Source organism: Neofelis nebulosa, chromosome X (genome assembly GCF_028018385.1).
Source record: "Neofelis nebulosa isolate mNeoNeb1 chromosome X, mNeoNeb1.pri, whole genome shotgun sequence".
Classification (NCBI taxonomy): domain Eukaryota; kingdom Metazoa; phylum Chordata; class Mammalia; order Carnivora; family Felidae; genus Neofelis; species Neofelis nebulosa.
Window position 1 is genome coordinate 5,929,666 of NC_080800.1, and position 26,684 is coordinate 5,956,349.

Consider the following 26,684-nt stretch of genomic DNA (forward strand, 5'->3'; position numbering starts at 1 on the left):
GAAGTAAGATTTTTAAAAAGGGGATTTGCTCAGGAAGCCAAAACAGTAAAAAGTAAGGGCAAAGCCCAAATGTGCTGTTGTATTACTTAATCATGAGGGCCTGGGACACAGAACAATTCAATGAGTATTTGTTGAAACTGAAATCATCAAACTCTATTAGAACAAGTAAATGAAATGTAAAGAGAATGTTAAGATAAAAACAGGGCTGCCTGGGTGGCTAAGTCGGTTAAGCGTCCGACTTCGGGTCAGGTCACGACCTCACGTTTCGCGAGTTTGAGCCTGCATTTGGCTCTGGGCTGACAGCTTAGAGCCTGGACCCTGCATCGGATTCTGTGTCTCCTTCTCCTTGCCCTTTCCCTCTGCTCACGCCCTGTCTCTCTCTCTCTCTCTCTCAAAAATAAGATAAAATAAAAAATAAATAATAAAAAAATTTTTAAATAAAATAAAATAAAATAAAAACATAAGTGAAAAACCTGAACAAGCCATCCCATTGTGTTATATGGGAAAAATTAGGAAATTTACATTACATTTGGTATAGAATAATGTCTTAAGAGACAGATTTAATTAAAAGAAGTTCTTAAAATAATGTACATTGTCAAAACTAAACATTTTATTAGGACATTTTATTACGTTTTTATACCACCCCACTAATGTTTCATTCCAAAAAGTATTTAGGACTGCTTAGATTAAAACATTTAGATAAAAATGGGTTACAAAGATTTAGATAGAATAGAAAAATGCCTTTCGGTTTTATGCCAAAGGCATATGTTTACTGTCTTAATTAGAAGATCTTGGGGTGCCCGTGAGCTCAGTGAGGTGAGCATCTGACTCTATTTTGGCTCAAAGCATGATCTCATGGTTCATGAAATCGGGCCCCACATCAGGCTCTGAGCTGAGAGTGCAGAGTTTGCTTGGGATTCTCTGTCTCTCTCTCTGCCCCTTGTGGTCACACACATGCATGTACACTCTCTCTCTCTCTCTAAATTAGTTAATTAATTAATTAATTAATTAACATTTTTAAAAAGTACAGCCTTGGGGTGCCTATGTGGCTTAGTTGGTTGAGCATCTGACTCTTGATTTTGGCTCAGAACACGATTTCATGGTTCGTGAGATCGAGCCCCAGATCTGCACAGAGCCCCCTTGCGATTCTCTCTCCCTCTCTGCCCCTCCCATGGTCACGAGTGCACTTTCTCTCTCTCAAGATAAAAAAAACATTAAAAAAAAGAAACAGATGATCTTAATATTTAGTTATTACTAAAAGTGAAGTCCTGAAAGTAACTTATTCTAAAAGGTATCATTTTTTGGTAGATTTGGTATATTTTAAAAGTTTGCCCCTTATCCTAAACTGACGCTTAGTTCAGGTGTCAATTTTGCAAACAGTTTATTTTGGAGTACCTGTGTTCCTCTGAGCTACGTGTTTTCAGTGTGAGGAATCACCTTAATGGAAGAATTTCTAAGAAATCCATTTCTCCAGGCATTTGCGGAATGAAGCTGAACCAGTAGAACGGGCCATCTTTAAACAGCCTCTTCTTGATTTCCCATTGGACAATGGAGATTGAAGAGAGAGAAGGAGAAACCATTATTCTTTCCCTAGAGTTGGGCCACAATGTTTCCAGGAAGTTATACATTTCATAATAGCTATAAAAGTGGTCTGGGGGAAACCAAACGCCCCAGGGGAATCAACTTCTACAATGGGCAAAAGATCTTTTGTAATTTTTGTAAGGTTCTATGATACTTAAAATGTGTGGAGAACACGATGGGAAAACTACTGGCTTCTGACTCCATCAGAGCCCAGTTCAAATCCCATCTCTGGTACTTGCCAGTACTTAGTAGCTGAGTGACATTATACAAAGATCATCCAAACTTCCTAAGCATCCGTGAAACAGAGATGGTCATGCCAATTACAGAGTCAAGATCAGGTTCACTGATTCAGGTCCATCTTCACAGAACAACAACAAAAAAGTAAAAACAGTGACTTAAGTAACATAGACAATTTTCTTTCATGTGTAATTTAAGAAGTCTAAGACTTATAATGGGGAGTCCATGGCATCAAAGACCCAGATGCCCTCTGTCTTTCTTATTGGTTATTCTCACACTGGCCTCCATCGTCAAGGGTAACTCATGGACCAAGACGGCTGCCGGAGCCCCTACCATCGGTCTGCATCCTAAGCAGTAGAGGACAGAGAAGGGGAACAGCCAGGAGTGCATTTTCTAGCTAAATCAGTTTCCTATAGAGAGGCATTTCAAAAGTCCTTCACGATCATTCCAATTGCATTGAATAGGCTTTTAATGAGTTAGCAGCAAAAAAGCTTTGGGAAATGTAGATGGTTAATTCTAGGTGATAATGTGCTCAGGTGAAGAACTAGGTTTGGGTTAGTAGAGGAGAAAGTGGATTAGGAGGTAAAGAGCAATCCACCTGCCTACATTAGAGAGTATTTCATGAGAATTACAATTCCTGTATGTAACAAGCCCCTGACGGGGCTCCACACGTACCACATGCCTAGTAAATTCCACTCTTGTTTTCCGCCATATAAGAATATGCTGAGAAGAGAGCTGTCTTCTTAGTGTCTTTTATAATGGCCAAAATGCACAGAGCAGGGTTCTCAGTCTCGGCGTTTCTGACACTTAGACCAGATGACTCTGGCTGTACAGGGCTGTGCTGTGTGCTGTATGCTGTTTTTCAGTGTCCCTGACCTCCACCCACCAGATGCCTGTGGCTTTCCACCATCAGTTGTGACAACAAAAACTATCTCCAGCCATTGCCAAATGTCCCCTTGGGAGCAAGATCGCCCCAGGCTGAAAACGACTACCTAAGCCTACAATGTCCTACAATGGACAATGAATGAGTCACTACTCTATATTATCTAGGAGTCAATGGTGCGAAAGACCCTTGAGTTCATAGTGCTGATGTCATTATGGAGAACAGAGTACAGGACAAAGCTGTAGATTTTCCAAATGGACAATAATCAATCTTGCAAACTCGCACATATGCAAAATGGATTACATATTACTTTTCTCCTAAATGTAATGCAGTAAAGATGTACTTTGAGGGGCACCTGGGTGGCTCAGTCAGTTAAGCGGCCGACTTCAGCTCAGGTCATGATCTCACAGTCCTTGAGTTCGAGCCCCGCGTCGGGCTCTGTGCTGACCGCTCAGAGCCTGGAACCTGTTTCAGATTCTGTGTCTCCCTGTCTCTCTGCCCCTCCCCTGTTCATGCTCTGTCTCTCTCTGTCTCAAAAATAAATAAATGTTTAAAAAAAAAAATTAAAAAAAAAAAGATGTACTTTGAGGGAGGACAAAATGTAATGTACAGGTTTCATTCATTCAAACATAGTGGCTGCTTACTTTCTGGTGAAGGAGACAGACTCTGAGAGATAAAGGAATAACTCCATGGGGCCACGTTAGGGTGTAAATGAAGCATGCAAATGGCGGGGGTGATCTGGGGAGGCGGGGGTGATCTGGGGAGGCGAGGCTGAGATGGGAATGAGGGGTGGGGGTGAACTGGGTGTCTCTCTGAGGAAGGAGAGCTCTGTGGGGAGAGGAGAGCAACCTCGAAGGGCTGTAAAGTAGGAGGAGATGAAGTTGGGGACAGTTGGAGACACAGGGCCAACGTTTTGGTCTGAGCAAGATGGAGAGAGATCAGAAGGTGTGAGGTACACAGCAGCATGACTCAGCGTATACGTGTAGAGGGTTTTCCCAGCAGCCCTGTGGGGACTACACGGAGGCAAAAGAGGAGGCTGGGAGACACAACAGGAAGTTCATGGACTGGTCCAGGCAAGAGATGACCAGGGGCAGGGGTGGGGGCAGTGAGATCGGAGAAAGAGCCCATATTTGCAGACGGTAAGCAGAAATGATGAGCATGTGTGGTTTCTATAAAACATTATGTAAACCTTGTCTATCATCATTACTTCTGGGTGTTATTTCTTACTCTTCAGTCCCAATATTTGTTCAAAATAGGTTTTGAAGTTGTTCCTTTCTGTTAGCACGATGCAGAAGGCAGCGTTCTAAACTTTGGAACACGTCTACCCCTTTGGTGAGTGATTCCAGGACTGTCATCAAATATGTATGTGCCTGAATTTTCCCATTTGTAAAATGGAGTTACTATCACTCACCATTTACCTCATTAACCTAAAGATTAAGAGGAAAAGACTACATAGGCTCCACAAATCTCAAAAGAAATGCAAACTGTAATTATCTGCAAACGTGCCCAGTGGTGAAAATTTCCAAAGGAGATAGACTGTGATTAATATGTAAGATTCATTCCCAAAGATTCAGACTAAAGACAACCCTTAAACTTATGTCAGCTTTGTACTATATTCCAAAGTTGCTGGTGGGGTTAGCTGTGACTTATTAATGCATTCTTGCTTTCAGGCAAAAAGAAATTGATTTCTCTGCTTGTGAAATTCAGTCTCTCGTGTCAGCCTTGATCATTCAATAACAAGATATGGTTTAACAACCTGCTGTCCTGGCAGGGCGAAGGGTCTTTAATTAGGATACTTAAAAGAAAAAAGAGTTGAAATGAACTTTTCCATTCAAATTTCTTTGAAGTGTGTAAAAAAGAACTACTTTTTTTTAACATAATAGGGAAAAAAGGGGTAGCTTAAATGAGAGAATGCTGGCAATTCGTGTAATACTCAACTAATATAAAACTGGACAAAAGCAGTACTTAGGAGACTTTATCAGCATCACGGCATCATCTCTCTCTCTCTTCCTCTCTCTGTTTATATACACACATACTTCCCTGCAATCGTGACATAAACAAGTTACCCAACATTCCAACTAAAGAACAATTAATATAATAGACACCAGAAAATGTCTTCTCAGAACAAATGTTTATGTTATTACATAAAAAGAGGAACAGTGCCCAAACCAGACATTTCATTTCTGCCCAAGATTTAGCAAGCCAGAGCTAAGCAAAGCTTATTTTCACCAGATTATTTCACATTAACTAAGAATTCTGTTCTATCTTGAGTAATAGTCACATGTATTCCATGATATAATGTGTGCATGGATGTTGGAACGTTATCATTATAATAAAGTTCTTGGCGTAGGAATATTATTCTACAATCATTTACTGTGAGATATGTGTTTGAAAGACCTCTCAAAATAATCGTGTTCCTCATAAATATGCTATTTCAGTATTATGTATGGCTCAGATAAAATTTTAGTTATACAATAAAGGACTGTTTCAATTTTCAGTCTAATAGTAACGTTTATGACATAAATTTCGTCAAACACTATTATGATCCCAAAGTTGCCAATATTTTTAGCCAGCAGTAAACTTTACTCATTTATATACTACATATTACAAATACATATATATTCTTTTTTTTTTCTTAATTTGCGATGTTTTGGGATTGAGGTAAAATGTATGCTATGAAATGTATGAATGACAACCTCAGAGTGTGTGTGTGCAGGAAGGAATATTCAAAAATGGAGAAGACACTTTTGAATTTAAAGGATCAAACTAACCAGCAATTCTAAATGTTCGGCAACCAATTCCAACCTGCGTGTGGATGGTCGGGGGACAGTTTACCCCAGCCGTTCACCAACGTTCCCGCATCAGCTGAGTGTCCTACAATTTAACTAAATTCTGAAACCATGTACCTGGCAACAGTATCAGATTGTACCAGTTAAGGGCTCAGTCCCAGGAGGCTGCTCCCCAACCCCTCCTCCATGCCCCCACACCCATTTCGATGCCAACCTGGCAAGTCCCCTTGTCACCTGTGCTTCTGACTGACCTGGTGTAGATGGGAGGGTCCAATTGACCCTGTCATTGGTTTCCATTCATTTGCTCGGGCGGCTCACCAGGACACATGAGAATCACTTTACTTACTAGTAATTAATCAGTTTAGACGGGTTTATTATAAACAGATGTTAACTCAGGAACAGCCAGATGGAACCGAAGCCCAAAGCAACGCACAGGGAAATGACGATGATGTTCCGGGTACATCACCTGTCCCCAAATCTACATCTGTACGTGTTTACCAGCCTGCAAGCTCTCCGAACACCCTCTTTTCTTGTTTTTGCTTTTAAATGGAGGCTTCCTAACCTAAGCAAAATTGATTAAATCATTGGCATTTGATGGTTGATTCAGCCTCCAGCCCTCTCCCCTCCCTGGCAATCAGGGGCAGGGATGCTGGAAGTTCCAACCTTCTATTCAGAGTGGGTTCCCCTAGCAATGAGCCCCCATCCTCAGACGTGTTCCAAAAGTCACGTCATTCACATAAACCCCACTGTGATGGCCAGGGGTCGTTATGATGGTAAGGGGTGGACACCCATTCACCTGTAGGGCTCTGAAAGGATTCTAGAAACTGAGGACAAGAGACCAAATATAACAAAAGACATTCCCATTGCTCTTACTGCTCAGAAAATTCCAAGGTTTTGAGAACTGCGAGCCAAGAACCGTAGAGAAAGATCAAATATATGGAAAGTATATTTTGGTCATCTGAATGACCAACTGTGCATTTCTTATGAATGACAGTATTGCAAATTCCTGCAAATGAAACTACGTACAAAATCACGTAAGGGTAGGTAGGATGCAGTAAACCTTCTGGTTCCAACCAGAAGATGTTTTCTCCTTAAAATTTATTTGGAATGAAAAAGGTACAATTAGAGAAATAAGGCGACATACAGAAGAACCGCCACAGGTATCTTGATTGAACTGAATTTGCACGTGATGAAACGTCACGGACGGATATACATACATTGCACCCATGTCGGTTCTCTGCTTCTAATGGTGTTCTACAAACATGGAAAGCGTAAGCATTTGGTGGGGAATGGATGAACAGTACGCGTACCTTCTCTGCTGTCTTTGCCACTTCCTGTGACTCCACAATCATTCCAAAATTAAACGCTTTTAACAACACGGATACAGTTGTAGGGAACATACCTTAGAACACTGCTTGTGATTCTGACACCAAACCAGGGAACCGTTGTTCTGCAAAAAGAAAAAGAAATGTTGGCTCATTCAATAATTTTCTAACTCATGGCTACATAGTGTGAATTTCATTTTTCAATATTATCATTAACAAAAAACCCGTTTTTGCCCTCCTATCATTCTCTCTTCCCAAAACAGAAAGTGCGCTTCTAATGTAAGTCCAGTTTTGGCCCTGACCCCATGATAGAAACAAAGACATATAAATTAATGAGGATTTCAAGCTGCCTAAAAGGAAAAGTGTCTGAGCCATGTCTCCTGCTGGCTGCCTGGGAGTCAGACCTCACTGAAAAGCCTTCTCTTTCCCTGTCACTGGATGTGTGATGGGGGGACAAGGGATTTACTATCCGTGTACCTCAATTGATCCATCTATAAAACATAACCATATGCCACGCGTGAGGTCACTGGCATAAGGAAATGAAATAATACCCACACGCCAGTTAGCACGGCCTGATATTCACTCGGTACAGAACAAAGATTAGGACTACGGTTTACTGTCTCTAACGTTAGCATTTCTTCTGGGAAATCTCTTACTCCACATGACTGGCATCTCGGTCACGACTCCTCCTTTGGCTGGGATAGGTTACGTGCGTGTGTGTTAGACTGGGGTAGCTGGTAGAGATAGTAAACGCCACCGCCCCATAATTTAGATGCCGTGGCCTCCAGCTCTTGGAAGTTCACGGTTGGGTATGACATCAAGTAAGTCCATTTCCTCTGTCCGAATCTCTAAACTTTGAATTTTCACAACATCATATTCTATTCATAGATTAGTATTACATTGGCGCTCAGTTCAAAGAAAATCAATATATCTTCTTAAAAATCCTTTTATAACAAGCTCATGGAGATATAATGTAGACACAGAAAGCACACTGTTTTAAAGTATAGAAACCAGTGGTTTGTAGTAAAAAGTATGTTCTAAATACTAAAAGGTATATTCAGAAGGCTGTGCAACCATCACCACTATCTATTTTTGGAACATTTTCACCAGCCCAGAAAGAAACATGTATATCTCTTAGCACTCACTCCACCATGTCCCTCCCTCCAGCCCCTGGCAACCACTCATCTACTTTCCTTTCCTACAGACTGATTCTGGAAACCTCATGGAAAAGGGATTATACAACATGTGGCCTTCTGTGTCTGGATTCTTTCACTGGGCATCATGTTTTACATTTTGCTAAACGGTATGGTATTTTTGCTCTGTCTATATTGCCACAAAAACCATACATCATTCCTTTTTATTGTCCGATCCCATTGTACGGATATACCACATTTTTCTCTTCTGCTCCCAATAATCTGTCTCAATATATCTTATGTCCAATAGTATATGTTCATAATCTAGGATTCCTACTGAGTCAATCTCATCTGTATAGGATCAGAAAGTTTCCTCCACTAGGCTCGGATCATCGTGCTAAACGGCCTCAGCCCCACGTTAAAGCTTTAGCTATTACATCTATCATATGGCCCTAACTCTCCTCGGCAGCCTTACATCCCCAGATCCCAGAATGTACCTCCAGTTTCAGCTAAACTAAGATCAACCTACCCGTCCCCCTACTGACCTGGCCCAGCTTCCACCCCGGTCCCTTCTAAGTCTTTCTTTTCCTGGATAGATGGGGAGGACCTCTGGAGAACCTAAGGGTGTCTTCACTGCTTCTGCATTTGCTGGGCTGCTCTGGAGAGAAGTATGTACCCCATCCTCTCTTGTCTTAGGATATAGGTCTTTTATTTAAGTCAGCTCCCAAACTAGACTGTGGTCCCAGAGACAGGGCTTCCTTTTTCCTCTTTGCTTCAATGCTTCACACCAGCAAATGGACCAGCTCCCGATTCTCACAGAGACGGCTTCCATCAAAGGTTACGTGAGAGACACTGGGGCTGCAAAGTCAGCATGGCAACTGCTGCCTGGCTGATACGGTAACACCAATGGGGTAATATGCCTTTCACAGGATTATTATCAATAAATAATACTATCGTACTAATGACCACATCTACACAGCAGGCACTTGCTTTGGCGTTTGCCATATTCAGCCTCCCTAGGCATCCCACGTAATGACATCAACTTCATTTACCCATTTTTAAAGTCAAGAAACTGGGATTCAAAGAGGCCAAGTAAAATATCCACATTCATGAAGCAAATGGTTAAACACAGTTGTCACACCACAATGGGTAAAGGTTCAGCTAAACAAAGGGTGACTTTTATGGAGCGTTTTGAAGGAAATCTCCAGACTCAGAACCTTGGAAGGACAGGAATGAATTGGTTGGGATGGTCCTGAGTATCGTACATTCCAGAAGCAGCAGATCAGATTGAGGGGTTGAAGCAGAGAATAGGAGGGGTGGTTGGGTAAACAGATAGAATGCAGATTACAGTGGATTTGGACTTATTGCTGGAAATAAAATTTGTTATGTACTACATGTCAGACGGTTAAAAAAAAAAAAAGGAGAGGACTGGACAAGTCGTGTACCTACAACACCTTGACTAGTTTCGTTTTGTTTCGTTTGACTATAGATAAAATGGCCAGACCTCAACAACAAAACACCAAAACTCCAGCAAAGACTGCCTTCGGCTGCCCAGCAAATGCATCCTCTAGTGCCTGGCACCATGCGGAAACCCAGTGCTCCCCATGGTATTGGCCCACACACCTGTCAAAATTACAGAAAAACTAATAGTCACAGAGCCTATCTGCTAAGCTGTTTACATTCGGGGGGAATTAACATCAATGCATTTCCTCAACCAAGGCATTTTCATTTTAAGCAAAATTTCCCACTAATCACAAATTGAAAAACTATCATTATACAGAAATATTTGGGGCAATAGCAAGCAAGCATGAAAGATCATTTTGGTCATAATAGGTTTTTTTGTCACTGAAGACAGTATGTCCTAGAATGCTTAAGAAGATTAAAATCATAATCCACATAAAGTATTGAGCAAAATGTTTGGCACGGAGTTAGAGGTCAGAAAAAAAGTCCATTATGATTGATGTTACTTTGTTTGCCACGATTATTGTTTTCAGGAGGGAGTAATCCTGTACTTAAAATCTCCCAGTTCCTCTGTATAACCCAATGCAATCTTATTAGTGAGGCTCAGAAGAGGCAGCCCGTCATGTTTTTCTCCTTGGATGGTAACAATCCTGCCATGTTTGCCAATATGATGACTGGGCAATGGTATTCTTTTTGGTTTAATTTCCTTCAGCCATTTGTATTTCCTTTAGAGTGAACAGTCTGTGCATTTTACCATTTCTTTTCTGAATGCTTAACCATAGCCATTGTAGCAGCTACGAGGGCCAATTAGATTGAATAATCATTTGTCTATAATAGGTGTTGTAGAAATTTTCCAGTGATCGTTGGCCTTTTGACTTTATGCATGATGTTTGCTCCATGAAAAAATTTTCTATACACACACACAAACATGCACACACATAGATATGTGTCTCTACATTTCCTTTTGGGGTTTTAAGTTTCCTGTTTTTCTTAAAACACCCCCCCCCCCGCCCATGTAAAGGTTTTGCAGCTGTTCTGTGCTTTTGCCTTTATCAATCAGCCTTTGGCATTCTATTTATCTCTACAAAGAACATCTAAAAACCCTGCCTAATGGCATCAAGGATGTGGGTAAACCCCTGATTTAACTCCAGCTACTGTGTTTCAGCCAGGTGCACACACACTACCATCCACCTACATTGCTTACCTGTGATGCTCTTTGAGCAGGAGAGCAATGGAAAAATACAAGAATCCAGTAGTTTTCAACAACCCGCCCCAGGGGAAGTTCTTAGTCAGATTACAATAGCCTTCCCCAGTTAAGCCACTTGACAACAAAAATAAAATACAGTATTGGCAATCAAGTCTTGTTCTGGGTTAAAGCCAGCAAAGATAAAGAGTCAAAGTACATCAGACAAGAAAGGCGTTTGCCTGTTGAATCATTATTGTAACCTCCAGGTAGGATCAGACAGCGGGACTTTGGTAATTATATAAAGATTACATCCTGTATTTTATTGGTTTAACTAGATCAAACATGAATGCTAGTCAATCCAACTTTCAAAGAGTTTATATAAGTTCACTCAACTGCACCCAGACATTATTTCAATGACATTTTCAAAGTCTCTTCTAGCCTTTTGATTTTTTTTCTCCTTAAAGAAAAATAATTCTTCAAAAGCTTCAGGTAAAGAAAACACTTCGTTCCCTCAAAGACAACCCACAAGGATAAAGATAAATGAAAACTAGCTATCGAGATACAACCATTTGAAAAAAGAAAAGAGAATGAGAACAGATCCCACATATTTTCCTTAACATAACCAGGTGTAGGTGTGGAACAAGGACTAATCAATTTTCCATTTCAGAAACATAGCACTAAGCCATTGTCCAACGGCAGTATGGAACATTTGAAATTGAAACTATCCCAGAAAACTCACTATGGACCAAACATTTACCATTCAACCCTACAAACTGTGACTTTCAGTTAACAATTTTGTTCTTATATTAAACACAAGTTTTGGGGGGAGCTTGGGTGGCTCCGTCAGTTAAGGATCTTCTGCTCAGGTCAGGATCTCAGGGTTCGTGGGTTCAAGCCCTACGTCGGGCTCTGTGCTGACAGTAGCCAGCCTGATGTGGAGCTTGAACCCACGAACCCTGAGATCCTGACCTGAGCCAAAGTCTGTCACTTAACCGAACGAGCCAGAGAGAGAGAGAGAGAGAGAGAGAATGAATCTGAAGCAAGCTCCATTGTCAGCTCCATGCAGGGCCTGACCGGGCTCAATCTCACAATGGTGAGATTATGATCTGAGCCAAAGTCAAAAGTCAGATGCTTAATTGACTGAGCCACCCAGGCACCCCTCATTGTTAAGTTTTTTTAAATGAAAACATTGAGGGGAGCCTGACTGACTTAGTCGGAAGAGCCTGTGACTCTTAATCTCAGGGTTGTGAGTTCAAGCCCCACACTGGGTGTAGAGATTACTTAAATAAATAGAATTTTTTTAAAAAGTAAAAAATAAAATGAAGGCATGGATTAAAATTTAGGAATCCACTTTAATCCAGAATAATTTCCTATTAATTTGAACCATGGAATAATATACTTAATTTCATTTGTTATCATAAGGATGTGCTTTTCTACTGTTAATATACTTGGAACTTTCTCACACATTCCACAGCAGCTAAAAGATAACGTAACAGAAGGACATTGGATGATGCATTTATGTGGCTTGAACTATTTTTTTATTTTTATTGTTATTTTGAGAGAGAGCACAAGCACAGGAGGGGCAGAGAGGAGAGACAGAACCCCAAGAAGGCTCCACACCATCAGGGCAGAGCCTGATGTGGGGCTCAAACTCACGAACTGTGAGGTCATGACCTGAGCCAAGATTGAGAGTCAGACCTTAACCAAATGAGCCACTCAGGTGAGGGATGTTCATCATAGGACAGGCTATCCATATGTGGGAGCACGAAGTCTACAGATCTCTGTACTTCCTACTCAGGTTTGCTGTGAACCTAAAACTACTCTAAAAAATAAAATCTACTGGGTGCCAGTTAAGCATGTGACTTCAGCTTGGGTCATTATCTCAGGGTTCATGAGTTCAAGCCCCACATAGGGCTCCATGCTCAGAGTGTGGAGCTTGGTTGGGGTTCTTTCTCTCTCTCTCTCTCTCTCCTTTCCCTCCCTCTGTCTCCCCTTCCCCCCTGCTTGTGCTCTTGTCACTCTCAAAATAAATAAATAAACTTTAAAAAAGTCTACTTCAAAGGATAGGAAAAAAAAGAGAGCTTTGTGTTTATACTTGTTCGTAAGTAGGATCTCTTTCTAATGTTATGGATCACTCTCAGTAAATCGATGGCCTTTCATCCCCTACTCCCTCTCAAAAAATTCTCTCTGGATTCTACAAATATCTCACATTGAGCTGAATTCTGTAGAACAACGTTTGGCCATACACAATGTACCTCTCTCCAAATGCCCAGCACTGGAATGCATGCCTGGCCACACTGTCTGGGTGTCACTTCTTCACACCCTGCAGCTTATTTGGGAATGAGAACCTTCCATCAGGAACCTGTGCCTCCGCCAAGCCAGACCCCGTGTGTCCTTCGGGTCACTGCAAATGCCACTTCTTTGAGGAAGCCTTCCCTGACCACCTACACCCTGACTATCACAGACCCCCTGTTACACACACTCATGCAATGAGAACACATTAGAGACACAGTCTGTCTATATCTCTTCCTTGCAGTTGGCTCCCTCACAACCTTAACAATTATTACTGATGAAATAAGTAATCGAATGGATAAGGGGTCGTACAAAAAAATTTACACTTTAATCATTAGGTCATGAGGAGGTAAAAAGGATGAAATGAGTAGACTGAACTGAACAAATTTTTCACCTTCTTGGACAGGTGCTTTTAAGAAGTGGGTTCATCATTCTGTTTCTACTCGTCATGGCAATATTAAAAATGGAACCAAAGCTTGCATGCAGTATAAAATATAAATTATTTAAGACATAACCATGCTAATTATCTTGCTACAGACTCATGTAATTAAAGTTATCTAAAGAAAATTTATAGAACAGCCAAGTGCCAGACTATGCCATATGGGAAAACATTACATTTTATTAACATTTTACTATGAATTTTGACAAGGAATATTCCAAAGGATTCTACATGTAGGAGACTATCAGATCAAGACAGAATTTTTACTCCTTAGTGTCCCTATGAGAATGGTAGGACCCACCAGGGGATCAGAGGACTGGTTTTTCTTAGGACGTTTCAAGCATCAGTCTACCAAGTTTAATCTCCGGAAGGATATGCTAGTTACTGATGCATTCTTGCCACAGTTAAGATTTCAGAGATGTATTGTCTAAAGCCATATTTCTATTTTCCAGAGACACCTCCACTAAGATGAGCCATCTCCATGGAATCACATAAAACCTTGGAAGATTTCAAGGCAGAATAAATGACTTAAGCTGAAATAAATCCAGCTGTAAGGAGGTTTAGAGGGAGCATTAAAGGTAATAACTAAAATTTAGTAAATGACTCGTTTTACAAAGCCAGGGAAGCGTGAGAAGAGAGTACCTGCTATAAATTGAACACCGAAAGCATTGTTGATGGGAGACCTGAGCAATAAAGAACAGTCCCTATAAATGTCAGTCTCCTTCCCTCCTTCTCATTCATCACTCTGAAATGTTTACTTCACGTGCCAATTGTGCGTGAGTTCCTCCAATTCCAGGAACCTCTCGCCAATCGCCATTTCGGCTCTTCTAGAAGGTAAACACATGCCTGTGGACTAAAGTGGTGAGTCCCGCCAGGCAGACCTGCCACGTTTACTGTGTAGGGACAACCGCCCGCCTTCCCCAAGGTGGGCACCGTGGTCAGCCACACCTGCATCTTCTTCCTTCTTCTTCTTCCTTCTTTCTTCTTCTTCCTCCTCCTCCTCCTACCTCCTCCTACCTCCTCCTCCTCCTCCTCCTCCTCCTCCTCCTCCCTCTTCTTCTTCGAAGCTTTCCTGACTTTAATCATTTGTGTGTGAGTGATGTTGAGAAAGACAAGACTGGGAAGAGGAGAAGAGAAGGAGCAGTAAGGGAGAAGGAAGGGGACAGAGCAGGGAAGGAGGACAGAAAGAATCCAAAGAGGCCAGAGCAAATGGCATATTGAGTCTCTGGGCATAAACCTGAGATATAAAGACTTCTTTCTATATTAAATAATATAAATATACAAGCAGAAATTATTTTTGGCATCAAAAGGCACAGGGAAATCTGCACTAAGATCACTGCACGAAAAAACACTGGCGTGGGGACCTCCACCGGCTCAGTGGGCTGCATATCAGTGGTCCCTTCAGCAGGTGTCTGAGTGGGGACGTGGCAGCGTCTGAACTTTTGATGCTAGGTTCGGTTCTATAGCTTCAGCTCAGTCTCCATGGCAACCACCAGTACTGTCCAGTCTGGGACACGGGGTCCCCACTAACATGGGGCCCCAGGTACACCTGCTGTATTCCACGGGAATTCAAGACAAAGCACAGAAAGAAAGATTGGCAGAAATGAAAAGGGCAATGAGTTCTAGAAGCAAGATTAACGCCCAGGATCCAGCTTGTTGGATGTAGAATATGTCCCTTCAACAGCCTGAGGCAAAGCTGTGAGACACTGTGCTTCTTTGAGATGCACCGCCAGACTGTCCCCAAAGTCAGGGTGCGCTTTCCCCAACTGTAGTTTGGTGTGACGCCGTGAATGTTGGCCTGGTAGCAGCCGTGACGTGGTGGTCAACATTCAATGAACGTGACCTTGGTCCCAGCTGTGCTTACTGTCACCAATGACAGAGTTCTGTACATTGTTGGTTCTACACATGTTGGGTTTAACTGCCGTTTAAAATGAGATGAATGTAATTAGACAATGATTGGGCATTGAAAGGCAAAATTGTGGTGTACACAGAACGAAGGAGTGCAGGTAAGACTCACTGCCACAAGACTGCACTGTCCTATTTTCTTGCCACTAGTAACGAATACGTTACAGGACTGAAGCAATGGGACACAGAAGGTGTGCCACATGATTACCGATAGATGAACAAAAAAGTGCAAATGGACACAGAAGAAACTACCAAACCTCCCGGACCAGATAGAACATATGACAAAGCAACAAGATATTAGTGTGACCCAGTGATGCTTCTTTTAACAAAGACCATCTCCGAGCCTGTGTCATGATTTTAGTACAATGTTTGTTTGTTGGGGTTGCATAAAAATAGATGTTCCATCCATGGCTTCTTAGATTCACTGAAATCTCATACAAATTTATGTTGGCCCTCTACCAATTCCCTGTCTTTGCCACACTGACACATCTTTGAGAGTTACTCTCGGGCAGGCTACCCCTGCCTTCCCCAGTCTGCTTTCAGGAAACGATTAGTGGAGGACTTCTGAAACCAATCCGTATGTTACAGACAGTAGCCTGCGATTCTAAGCAGTGAGGTGTTATCAGTGGCCGGATGGAGGTCCACTGAGGACACTCAGTGTGAGTTTCGATGGCCTCCCGTATGGAAAGTACATATAGTACATATAGTACATATAGTACCCAGGAAATTAAAAGGGGAAGGACCAGTAATAACAATGCTTCCAAAATTGCTGGTACAAAGAATCACCCAGGGAATCTGTTAGACATTGTGGTTCTCCGGGACTGACTCAGTAGATCTCGATCTGACCCTGGAATCTGTAGACCGACAGATGCCCTAAATGTTTCTTACAATGGGACACACGTGGTCAACGCTAGGCCAACAGATTGCCCGACTTTGAGGGATTATGGAACAAAGGCCTAGTGATGAAAGACACAGAGCAGTTGTAGAAACCAAAGAAAAGCATGAAAATGGTTAAGTGTTTATGCTCAGGGAGGAAAAGTGTAGTTTAAAAAGTATAAGGTAGAAAAGAGTTCTAGAGGATGATAGGTCCAATGGGTGCCAATGCTTGGAGCTGTTTCTACCCCAGAGGGAGAATTTTGTCACACAAAACAGTAATTGTCTGTAGTGAATCCTCTCCTGCACCACCCAGATGTCCCTACAACCCCAGAACCGAGATCAATGTGCCTACTGGGAGTGTCGAGTACTGATGGGTATTACCTAAACCCCTCCTTTCCCCTCCCATAAACTCTACTTGCTGGGAGAGGTTACCTAACCCAAGGCCACACTGCTTCCGGGAGAGTCCCACATGGAGTACTGGCTGATGCTGGGCCACAAAGGACCAACCCCCTTGTCCCATTCACAGTAACACCTGAGGCATTTCCAGCTCCAGATGATGCTGTGGTATCCACTTGAGGCTGTGGCCACAGATGGCATGACAGCGCAACTCCTGCCCCATGCTGTGTCCTTCACTCCCCTGAGGCGGTGATCCTGGGAACGTCACCCAGTACGGTGACGTGAGCTCACATCTCGAGAGCTTAGCATATGCTTCATGACTAACACAACCTGTGAAAACCAATCACCTTCCCATATATGTGCAGGGGGAGAGAATGAGTTTTCTCCACTTGAGAGGCTTTTGGAAAATGAGGCATAATTTTTGAAAAAGGTGAGGGTGTTGAAGAAGTTAACCACGTAGTGGCAGGACATAAGAGCCACAGGAAAGCGAGCCCTTCCTGTGCAGAAAAGGAAGGTGGATCGACAGGAAACAGCAGGTGAGCTGCAGAGCATTCTAGCCCAAGAACAGATCTCATTAAGTCCCCACAAACTCCTTCTCAGGGGGCCAGCCTCTCTGAGGATGCACGACAACATGACTTCATATTGATACATGCTTGCACGACAACATGACTTCATATTGATACATGCTTTCCTGAAAGGAACAGAATTGTGTCCTCTTGAAAGTATTCAGAAGAAGAGAGCCAAAGCATGAGACTCTTAAAAACTGAGAACAAACTGAGGGTTGTTGGGGGGTGGGAGGGAGGGGAGGGTGGGTGATGCGTATTGAGGAGGGCACCTTTTGGGATGAGCACTGGGTGTTGTATGGAAACCAGTTTGACAATAAACTTCATATATTGAAAAAAAACTTCAACATCGGGAATTTAAAAAAAAAAAAAGAAAGGGTTGAAGTTATAATAATAAAAAGATGAGATAAATTTAAAAAAAGTATTCAGAAGTAGAACATGGTATTGTTTCAATGTTTCTTTTTTTTTTTTTTAATTTTTTTTTTTTTTATTTATTTTTGGGACAGAGAGAGGCAGAGCATGAACGGGGGAGGGGCAGAGAGAGAGGGAGACACAGAATCGGAAACAGGCTCCAGGCTCCGAGCCATCAGCCCAGAGCCTGACGCGGGGCTCGAACTCACGGACCGCGAGATCGTGACCTGGCTGAAGTCGGACGCTTAACCGACTGCGCCACCCAGGCGCCCCATGTTTCAATGTTTCAAGTCGCCATTGGTAGCTATTTTTTATTTGTGCATTTATAAGCAACTTTGTCGTGAGGCTGTGGATGAAACAATTGAAAGGCAGGACAGAAATCTTTTTTTAAAAAAAACATGTCAGCACCGTTCCAAAGTTCCTGCGAGGAATTAAAATCATTATCGAAGCAGGAAAAAATGCAAGAGCAATGTGGAAAAACATAACTTTACACAACTCTTAATTACATCTTTTACTAGAATTCTCTGGAAAGACTATGATGGTACGCAAATTTACAGCACGCTGAAGTAGACGTTAACATTTACTCACTAGCGATGCATAAAAGATTTCTTTGGCATTTTCTGTTCCTTAATTGTTATTGTTGCTGCTGCTGCTGCGTTTTTATCGTAGGATGTTTAAAAAACTTTTTTTAATGTTGATTTTTGACACAGTGAGAGAAACGCAGAGTACATGAGCAGGGGAGGGGCAGAGGGAGAGGGAGACACAGGATCCGAAGCAGGTTCCAGGCTCCTAGCTGTCAGCACAGAGCCCGACGCGGGACTCGAACCCATGAACTGTGAGACCAAGACCTGAGCCCAAGTCAGACGCTCAACCGACTGAGCCACCCAGGCACCCCTACTGTAGGATGTTTTAAACATGGACGAAACAGAAAATTGATCAAGAGAAATTTTAGCAAAAAGCGAAGGCATGTAGGCGGCCACTAAAACAATGACGTCATAAGCTCTCTTACTTACATGAGGATTCAACCGTGTCCTACCCAGAAAGACTGCTGTACGACTGCTCCTCTCACTGATACCAACTGAAAAAAGCACTTTACGGTGATCTCAAAATGTTTTGAGAGCTGTTAGAATTCTGACTTCTCCGCAGGTAATCAGCTGAGACCTTCTCTTAGATCTTCATAAAGTCACCTTCTGTGCAGAGCATTTGCATCAGTGGGCATTTCTGCCACTTCCTCTCTGTGAAAGTATAAGATCTATACGGGGACACCTGCGTGGCTCAGTCAGTTCAGCGTCTGACTTCGGCTCAGGCCATGATCTCACAGTTCATGGGTTTGAGCCCTGTGTCGGGCTCTGTGCTGACAGCTCAGAGCCTGGAGCCGGCTTCAGATCCTGTGTCTCCTCTCTCTGCCCCTCCTCCGCTCGCACTCTGTCTCTCCCTCTCTCTCAAAAAGAAACAAATGTTAAAAAGAAAAAAAAAAAAAAGAATAAAATCTATCCAAATATGGCCGAGCCTGTTCTGTAAACACAACCAAGACCAGAAAAGGGACTCGAAATGTGTTTCTAAATACGCTCTCAAAATGTTTGTAAACTGTAGAATTCTGACTCAGATGATACCATATAATTACAAATCAGTGAAGACCTCGGAGGGTCATTTAATCCATGTTCCTGCTGGAAACAAAACAAATCTAACTCGTGAATGACGTGTAATTGTCTTGTAATACAAGGAACTTTCCAGGGGAAAGTGTTTCCGCATCTCGGTAACACATCACCCTGTTCTGAGTTTTCCATCCCTGAATCCCCAGTGAAACCTTGCGAACCAAAAGAGCAAAGGGGTGAGGAATTATTAAGGTTCAGACCTTCTGCCTGCTGATTCTCTAGTTAATGAAATACTCTGATCACTGTCTCCAAAACATAAGCCTAAGAAAATGGTCAAAGCTGCAGGAGAAGACACAGCCCAGAGTCCATCCTGTGAGAGTATGAAGATCACATAGAGATTATTCCATTCTAGAATACTCAGGGTGGGATCAGAATGATGATGCAAACCACTCACATCTTGGAAGTGAACATGACATGGGGAACTTTCTGAAAAATGGTCACCAAGGTCTGAGGAGAAAAGTGCAGAATGGGCTGGGAGGGAGGATCTAAGCATCCCATGATAGCGCTAAACCTCCAATGCACCCCCCCACCAAGGACTCTTCTGGACACTCCAGGTTACTCATTATTGTGGATCTGAGTAATATGCAAAAGCCATCAGGAATACTGGCAACACAAGATTCTGAGGAACATTCTACATCACCGCAAGAATCGCCAGGGTTGAGAGATTCAAGTCCAATGTTCTCCCCTTGTAAATGAAGACACTGGAACCCAGGAAGTCTAAAAAATATGCAACACATTGCTCCTTTGAACAAAAAAAAAATATTCTAATAATTGAAAGCATGCCCAACTTGGGAGTCAAAAGAACCTATTTCACATTCCAGGTCACTTACCCATCATAAATTGCAAGCTTTCAAAAAAAAAAATTAATGTCTTCTTTTCCAAAATGACAAGAAAGGTGGTTTTAAAAGATGGTCACAGACATGTTTATGAAGGACCATCTGTGATCGTCTAAAGTCAAAGTGACGTCTAGTTGTGACTAGTGACGTCTAGTCTAGCTGGCAAGATGCAGTCAATCAATATGAATGATTTGCACATAAGAGGTGACTGCTAATAATTTACAAGGTCCTGGGTAGCTCATGTAATTAACCATGGAGAAGTCGAATTCTAAGAGCCCTTAATACGTTTTGATATAACAATAAAGAAAATGGTTTTCAATTGTTTATGAGTAAGATCAATCTTATGAATTTCTACGTGTTGTTTCAAGTCTTTCCAAAGGCACAATATCCACAGAAAGCATAAAATGCGTTCAACGCAGTTCTGCACTAAATTATATTCATAACCCATAACCCCCTTTTGAAGAACATGAAAATCCAACAACGTAAATACTGTTTCTTTTGGGGGTGCCTGGGTGGCTCAGTCGGTTAAGCGTCCAACTTCGGCTCAGGTCATGATCTCAAGGCTCGTGGGTTCAAGTTCCACATCAGGCTCTGTGCTGACAGCTCAGAGCCTGAAGCCTGCTCAGATTCTGTGTCTCCCTCTCTCTGTCTTTCAAAGATAAATAAACATTTTTAAAAAGTTAGAAAAAAACATATTTAAAAAATACTGCTTCTTTTGGGTTCCAGGACCCAATTCCAATGTGTGTTTTTGCCGGGGGACAGGGGGATTCCCTGCATACCACTGAGCAATTCTCAGACACCAGTAGGGTGTCAGAGAATTTTTTTTCAGTTTATTTATTTTTGAGAGAGAACGAAAGAGAGACAGACAGAGTGCAGGCAGGGGAGGGGCAGAAAGCAAGAGGGACAGAGGATCCAAAGCAGGGTCTGTGCTGACAGCAGAGAGCCTGACAGGGGGAGGGGGGGTGGGGCTCGAACTCACGAACCACAAGATCACGACCTGAGCCAAAGCGGGACACCAAACCGACTGAGCCACCCAGGCACCCCGGGTGTCAGAGAATTTAACTCACTTCTGAGCCTGTAAAGAGAGCTAACAGCAGATCCCACAGGTAAAGGGCTCACGCCTACAGGACTGCCCCCTCCCTTTCAGATGCCAACCAAAAGTGTAGGCTGTTACCTGCTTTTGACCACCATGCTAAAGACTGAAGCTTCCAACAACCCCCTTCTTGGGTTTGGTTAATTTTCTAGAGCAGCTCACAAGAACACACAGAAACATTCTACCACATGATCATTTTTTAATAACAGGTTATACCTCAGGAACAGGCAGACAGAAGAGATACTTAGGGCAAGGTTTGGGGAAAGAGAATGGAGCCTTCACAACCTCTCTAGGCTCCTCACCCCTGTGTCTTCACCAACCCAGAAGCTCTCTAACCTCTTTTGGGTTTTTCTGGAGGCTTCATTACAGAGGCACAACTGATTAAATCACTGGCCATTGGCAACCAGTTCATCCCCCAGCCCCTCTCCGCTTCCCAGATGTAGGGGGTGAGGTTGAAAGTTCATAGGCTGGGGTCACTCAGAAGTAGCCCCAGCCTTAGGCTTTCCAGAAGTCTGTGCATTAGCACAGCAAAGGACACCTCCATCACTCTTGTCACAGGGCATCTCGACAGGTTTGAGCCAGGAACCAGTGGATGAAGACCAAATACAAGAGATATGTATTTTGGTCACCTGAATTACCAAATATATGTTTCTTATGAATCACAATCTCACACTGTTCTTGATATCATTTAAAATTCAAAATGAAATACAGGGACTGCACATTTCTTAGGCTGCTATAAGAAAGCACCACAAAGTAAGTTGTTCAGACAGCAGGAGTTCATCGTCACCATTCCGCAGGCTAGAGGTCTTAGATCAAGGTGTCCGTGGGGCCATGCTCTCACTGAGGGCTCTAGGGAAGGATCCGTTCCATGCCTTTCTCTTAACTTCCCTGATTTCCTTGGCTTATGGCAACCAGTCTAGTCTTCACATGGCCTTCTACCCTCACATCTGAGTGCGTCTGTGTCCAAATTCCCCCTTTGTAAAAGGACCCAGTCCTACTGCACTGAGGGTTCATCCCGCTCACGCACAATTAAACCCGTAACAGTGAGTAAAATAAATTCAAGCCATGGGGCAAATGCCATGTTGTTTGAACCACTCCCCACCCTGCACCCCAGGTGACAAGCCCTGCCTTAATATTTTCACTCACGTGTCCCATTGGCTTCAAACATCACTGTTACTGTTTATTCCTGAACTTTGGGCTCCTTGCCACCTCCTGGCATATGTCAGAGCACAGTGTCTCACTCGGGCCCATCTGCCCCTCCATCTCGCTGACGATAAGTTGTCCCCTGTCTTTACATAAAGCACTTAATTCTTAGGGCATATGTTTGCATCATAAGGAAGCATTTGCTAACCATCATGTAGACTGTTTATGATCAAGGAGTCCTGCTTTTGGTGAAAACGGACCCCTTAAGTAAGTGTGGAACCATAACCTATGCTTTACTATACTCATTCGTCAAGGGAGAGGGTTGGAATAGCTTTTTTTTTTTTTTTTTCCCAACGTTTTTTTATTTATTTTTGGGACAGAGAGAGACAGAGCATGAACGGGGAAGGGGCAGAGAGAGAGGGAGACACAGAATCGGAAACAGGCTCCAGGCTCCGAGCCATCAGCCCAGAGCCTGACGCGGGGCTCGAACTCATGGACGGCGAGATCGTGACCTGGCTGAAGTCGGACGCTTAACCGACTGCGCCACCCAGGCGCCCCTGGAATAGCTCTTTTGAACCATCGGTTATGGTTCCAATAGGTGAGGCAGCCCATGAATGCCTCCTCTGACCGTCTGTGTTCAGGGATGCAGGTCTCGATGAAGAATCCTTAAGAGGAACCTTAGAGAAGGCAGTTCATAAGTAGCCGAGGTCCATTTATGAAACAAAAATGAAGAACATAGAGTTGAGGGTATGGACACAGGGTAGAAAGAACGGTCTAGCTTATGAATGGTTCTCGTCTAAGGGCAGAAACAAATGCCACGTTGTTTGAACCACTCCCCAACCTGCACCCCAGGTAGACCTTAATCAAGTTTGCATAACCTTGAATGAAGGAAGGCTGGTTAGGAGAAAAATGCTGGGGCCAAGCGGCAGAGGAGGACTGAGTGCTACAACCCAGCACATCTTACCAAGCAGAGAAAGGCATTAGAGAGAAACCCTAGCACATAGACAAGTCCTTAGCAGTGGTTCTCAAAGTAGGGCCCTGAAACCAGAATCAGTGGCCAGAAGCGTGTTAGACATGCAAATTCTAGGCTCTCACCCCAGACCTGCAGAATCAGAAATTCTAGGAACAGGTATAGTAAGCTGTGTTTTTAACAGGTCTGTTGGGTGATAATGAGCCTTACTAAAGCTGCAGAACCTCACTGGGAAGACAGGAGGAGGACAATTCATCTCACTTTGCCCTCCGTGACTTGAACCATCACTCCGACTGCTTCTTTCTTCTCTCTCATCAAATTTACCAAGTAAATGGAGTCCTCCATCCAGCTTTTGAGTAGCTCATAGCATGCCAGTCATTAAAAAAGACAACATCAAGCAATAAATTGATGTGTGCACACGCACGTGTGTAATATGCAACCAAGTCAAGTCTGTGTCTGCGCAGGTCGCTCAAGGCGATAGCATCCCTCACAGGTGAGGCCAAGTGGCCTCCACTGTGGCTTGGCCTCACCTCAGTCTATGGGCATCTTCTTAAGAAATGACCCTAGGAAGATGCTATTTAGGGTAACAGGACAAGAATAAAGAGGACTTCAAAGGCATTCTCAAATCTCCCTATTATTTTTCTTTTTTTTTTTTTAAATTTTTTTTTTCAACGTTTTTTATTTATTTTTGGGACAGAGAGAGACAGAGCATGAACAGGGGAGGTGCAGAGAGAGGGAGACACAGAATCGGAAACAGGCTCCAGGCTCCGAGCCATCAGCCCAGAGCCTGACGCGGGGCTCAAACTCACGGACCGCGAGATCGTGACCTGGCTGAAGTCGGACGCTTAACCGACTGCGCCACCCAGGCGCCCCTCCCTATTATTTTTCAAAATAGATGCTTGACAGCTGTGAAGCTTGACAGGTGTGATCTGTTGTTGCTAATAAGGAGTTCCCACAAGGCACATTACTGCCTGGTTTCTGGCATGTTGACCAGCGGAGGATTAATTTTAAGTTATCAAGCTAATTACTCATAAGCATTAACAGTAGCCATAGAGAGCACGTTTCCAGATAGCAGGAGCTGAATTCTATTGCTATTATCACTGTAACCGTTTGGAAATTTCTACTTTGCACAAACATACAATGCCTCATAAATGAGAACAATTACTTCCATTTGCATTCCTATAGGATATTTTAGCAACACGTTTTAGAATGCATGAAGTCCTAGAAGTCCTTATTTTAATACTAAAACAAAATCCACCACCTTGACATACACTTATATGCTGGAAGACTCAGGCTTTAGTTTAACTGACTTAAACTTGTAGTGGGGAAAATCTAAGCAAGAAAGAAAAAATTACTAGCACCACGTTTTTCCCATTCTAATTGACTTTAAGTCAGATTTTTATCACGTTGTTTACTTGTGATATATGCTTTTTTCATTCTAACTTCTGTGTTATTCATTAGAGAATGCAGAATAATTCATCAGACTAAAATAAAGCACCTCGTGGTCAATTATACCCTGACTTATATGATATTCTAGCCCATTCATCACAATTCTGAGTTATTTTAATATGAACTTCAAAAGACAGTATGCTTTAATGAGAGACCACTTGAGAAAACATGATGAATTAAATGTGAGACGAGAAGAGCAGCAGTAACCCCAAGAAAAGACTGCACTTTGAAAAAAAAATCAATTCCAAGAAAAATGTGTTATCTGCAGAATTATAAGCACCCAGCAGGAGGGAAGTCAGGTGTGTTTTCATAATAGAGTAGGTGACCTAGAATTCAATGCCCTTTTCTCCTTACACAATAGTTACCCAGGAATTCAAATTTCAATTAAAAATTCTACTGAACCTATTGCTATGCATCATATGGGAATAGAAAATCTTTAAGTGACAAATGCATAGAAGACATCTGAATGTCATTCTCTATCCATAGAACTAAGCACTTCCAAAGAAATTTCAAAGGGTAACTTTTTAAAATTAAAAAACTTAGGGGTGCCTGGATGGCTTGGTTGGTTAAGTCTGACTCTTGATTTTGGCTCAGGTCATGATCTCACATTTCGTGGGTTCGAGCCCCACATCGGGTTTTGTGCTGACAGCTCAGAGCCTGGAACCTGCTTTGGATTCTGTGTCTCCCTCTCTCTCTGCTGCTCCCCTGCTCATGCTCTTTCTCTCTCAAAAATAAACATTAAAACATTGTAATTAAAAAATTTAAAAAAAATTAAATTACTTTTCTTAAAGAAATTTTAATGTTTTAGAGCAGTTTTAGATTCATATCAAAATTACAAGAAAGGTGCAGAGATTTACCATACAACCTCTGCCCCCACACATGCACAGCCGCCCCTTATCAATACCCACCCCCAGAGGGTACACATGTTACTACCGATGTGCCTACGCCCACACATCTTATTTACCCCAAGCCCACAGCTTACATGAGCACTCTTGGTGTTGCACGTTCTATGGCTTTGAACAAATGTACAATGACATGTATCTACCATTATAGCATCATATAAGTAGTTTTACTACCCTAAAAATCCTCTGTGGTCACCCTGTTCATTCCCTCCCCTCAACCCCAACCCAAACACTTATCTGTTTACTATCTCCTGAGTTTTGCTTCTTTAAGAATGTCATATAGTTGGAATCATAATATTGAGCCTTTTTCAGATTGGCTCCTTTCACTTAGTAAGCATTTAACTTTCCTCCATGTCTTTTTGTGGCTTGCTAGCTAATTAAATTTTAGTGCTGAATAACATCCCATTGTCTAGACGGACCACAGTTTATCTATTCGCCTACTGAAGGACATCTTGGTTGCTTCCAAATTTTGGTAATTATAAAGGTGTATACACATCCATGCACAAGTTTTTTTATAAACATGAGTCTTCAGCTCATCTGGGTCAATACCAAGGAACACAACTATTGGAGCAAGTGATAAGTGTATGTTTAGGGGCTCCTGGCTGGTTTAGTTGCTTGAGCATCTGACTCTTGATTTTGGCTCAGGTCATGATCCCGGAGTCATGGGATTGAGCCCTGATCAGGCTCTGCACTAAGCATGGAACCTGCTTAAGACTCACTCACTCACTCTCTCTCTCTCTCTCTCTCTCTCCCTCTCTCTCAGTTTCTCAAATTGAAAAAAAAAAGAGTATGCTTAGCTTTTTGTTAAAAAACAAAATTTCACAAAGTAAATTTGAAGATGTAGTTGGCTCTATTAAGCAATTCATGAGCCCAAGCAACATCCCATCTGGTACGAGATGCTCTGAGGTGTTGCACAAAATGGAATGTTTCCCCGGAGGAAAAGAGTAGAGGAGGAAGTTGTTCAAGGAGAAGAAAGGATTATTCCATCTTCTCTTTGTAGGGAAGGGAATAGGAGGGTTGTTATCATGCAGATTAGCTCACTAGAGCTGGTCAGCAAATTTCAGGTCTACTGTTAAAAGGTCACATTCCTCAGATAGGTTGAAACTGTAATTAAGTCTTGCTTTGCTGTCCTGGATGGCAAATGACTTCCATTTTGGGC

General features: G+C 42.5%; 1 protein-coding gene across 2 annotated transcripts in view; it reads right to left on the reverse strand.

Moving 5' to 3' along the window:
- Nucleotides 1–26,684, reverse strand: part of ANOS1 (anosmin 1) — a 186,871-nt gene that overhangs the window by 143,449 nt on the left and 16,738 nt on the right. For both annotated transcript variants that reach the window (XM_058714525.1, XM_058714524.1), the window contains exon 2: nucleotides 6,893–6,940. In XM_058714525.1, coding sequence (XP_058570508.1) covers nucleotides 6,893–6,940 — 48 coding nt within the window. The remainder of the gene's footprint in view (nucleotides 1–6,892; nucleotides 6,941–26,684) is intronic.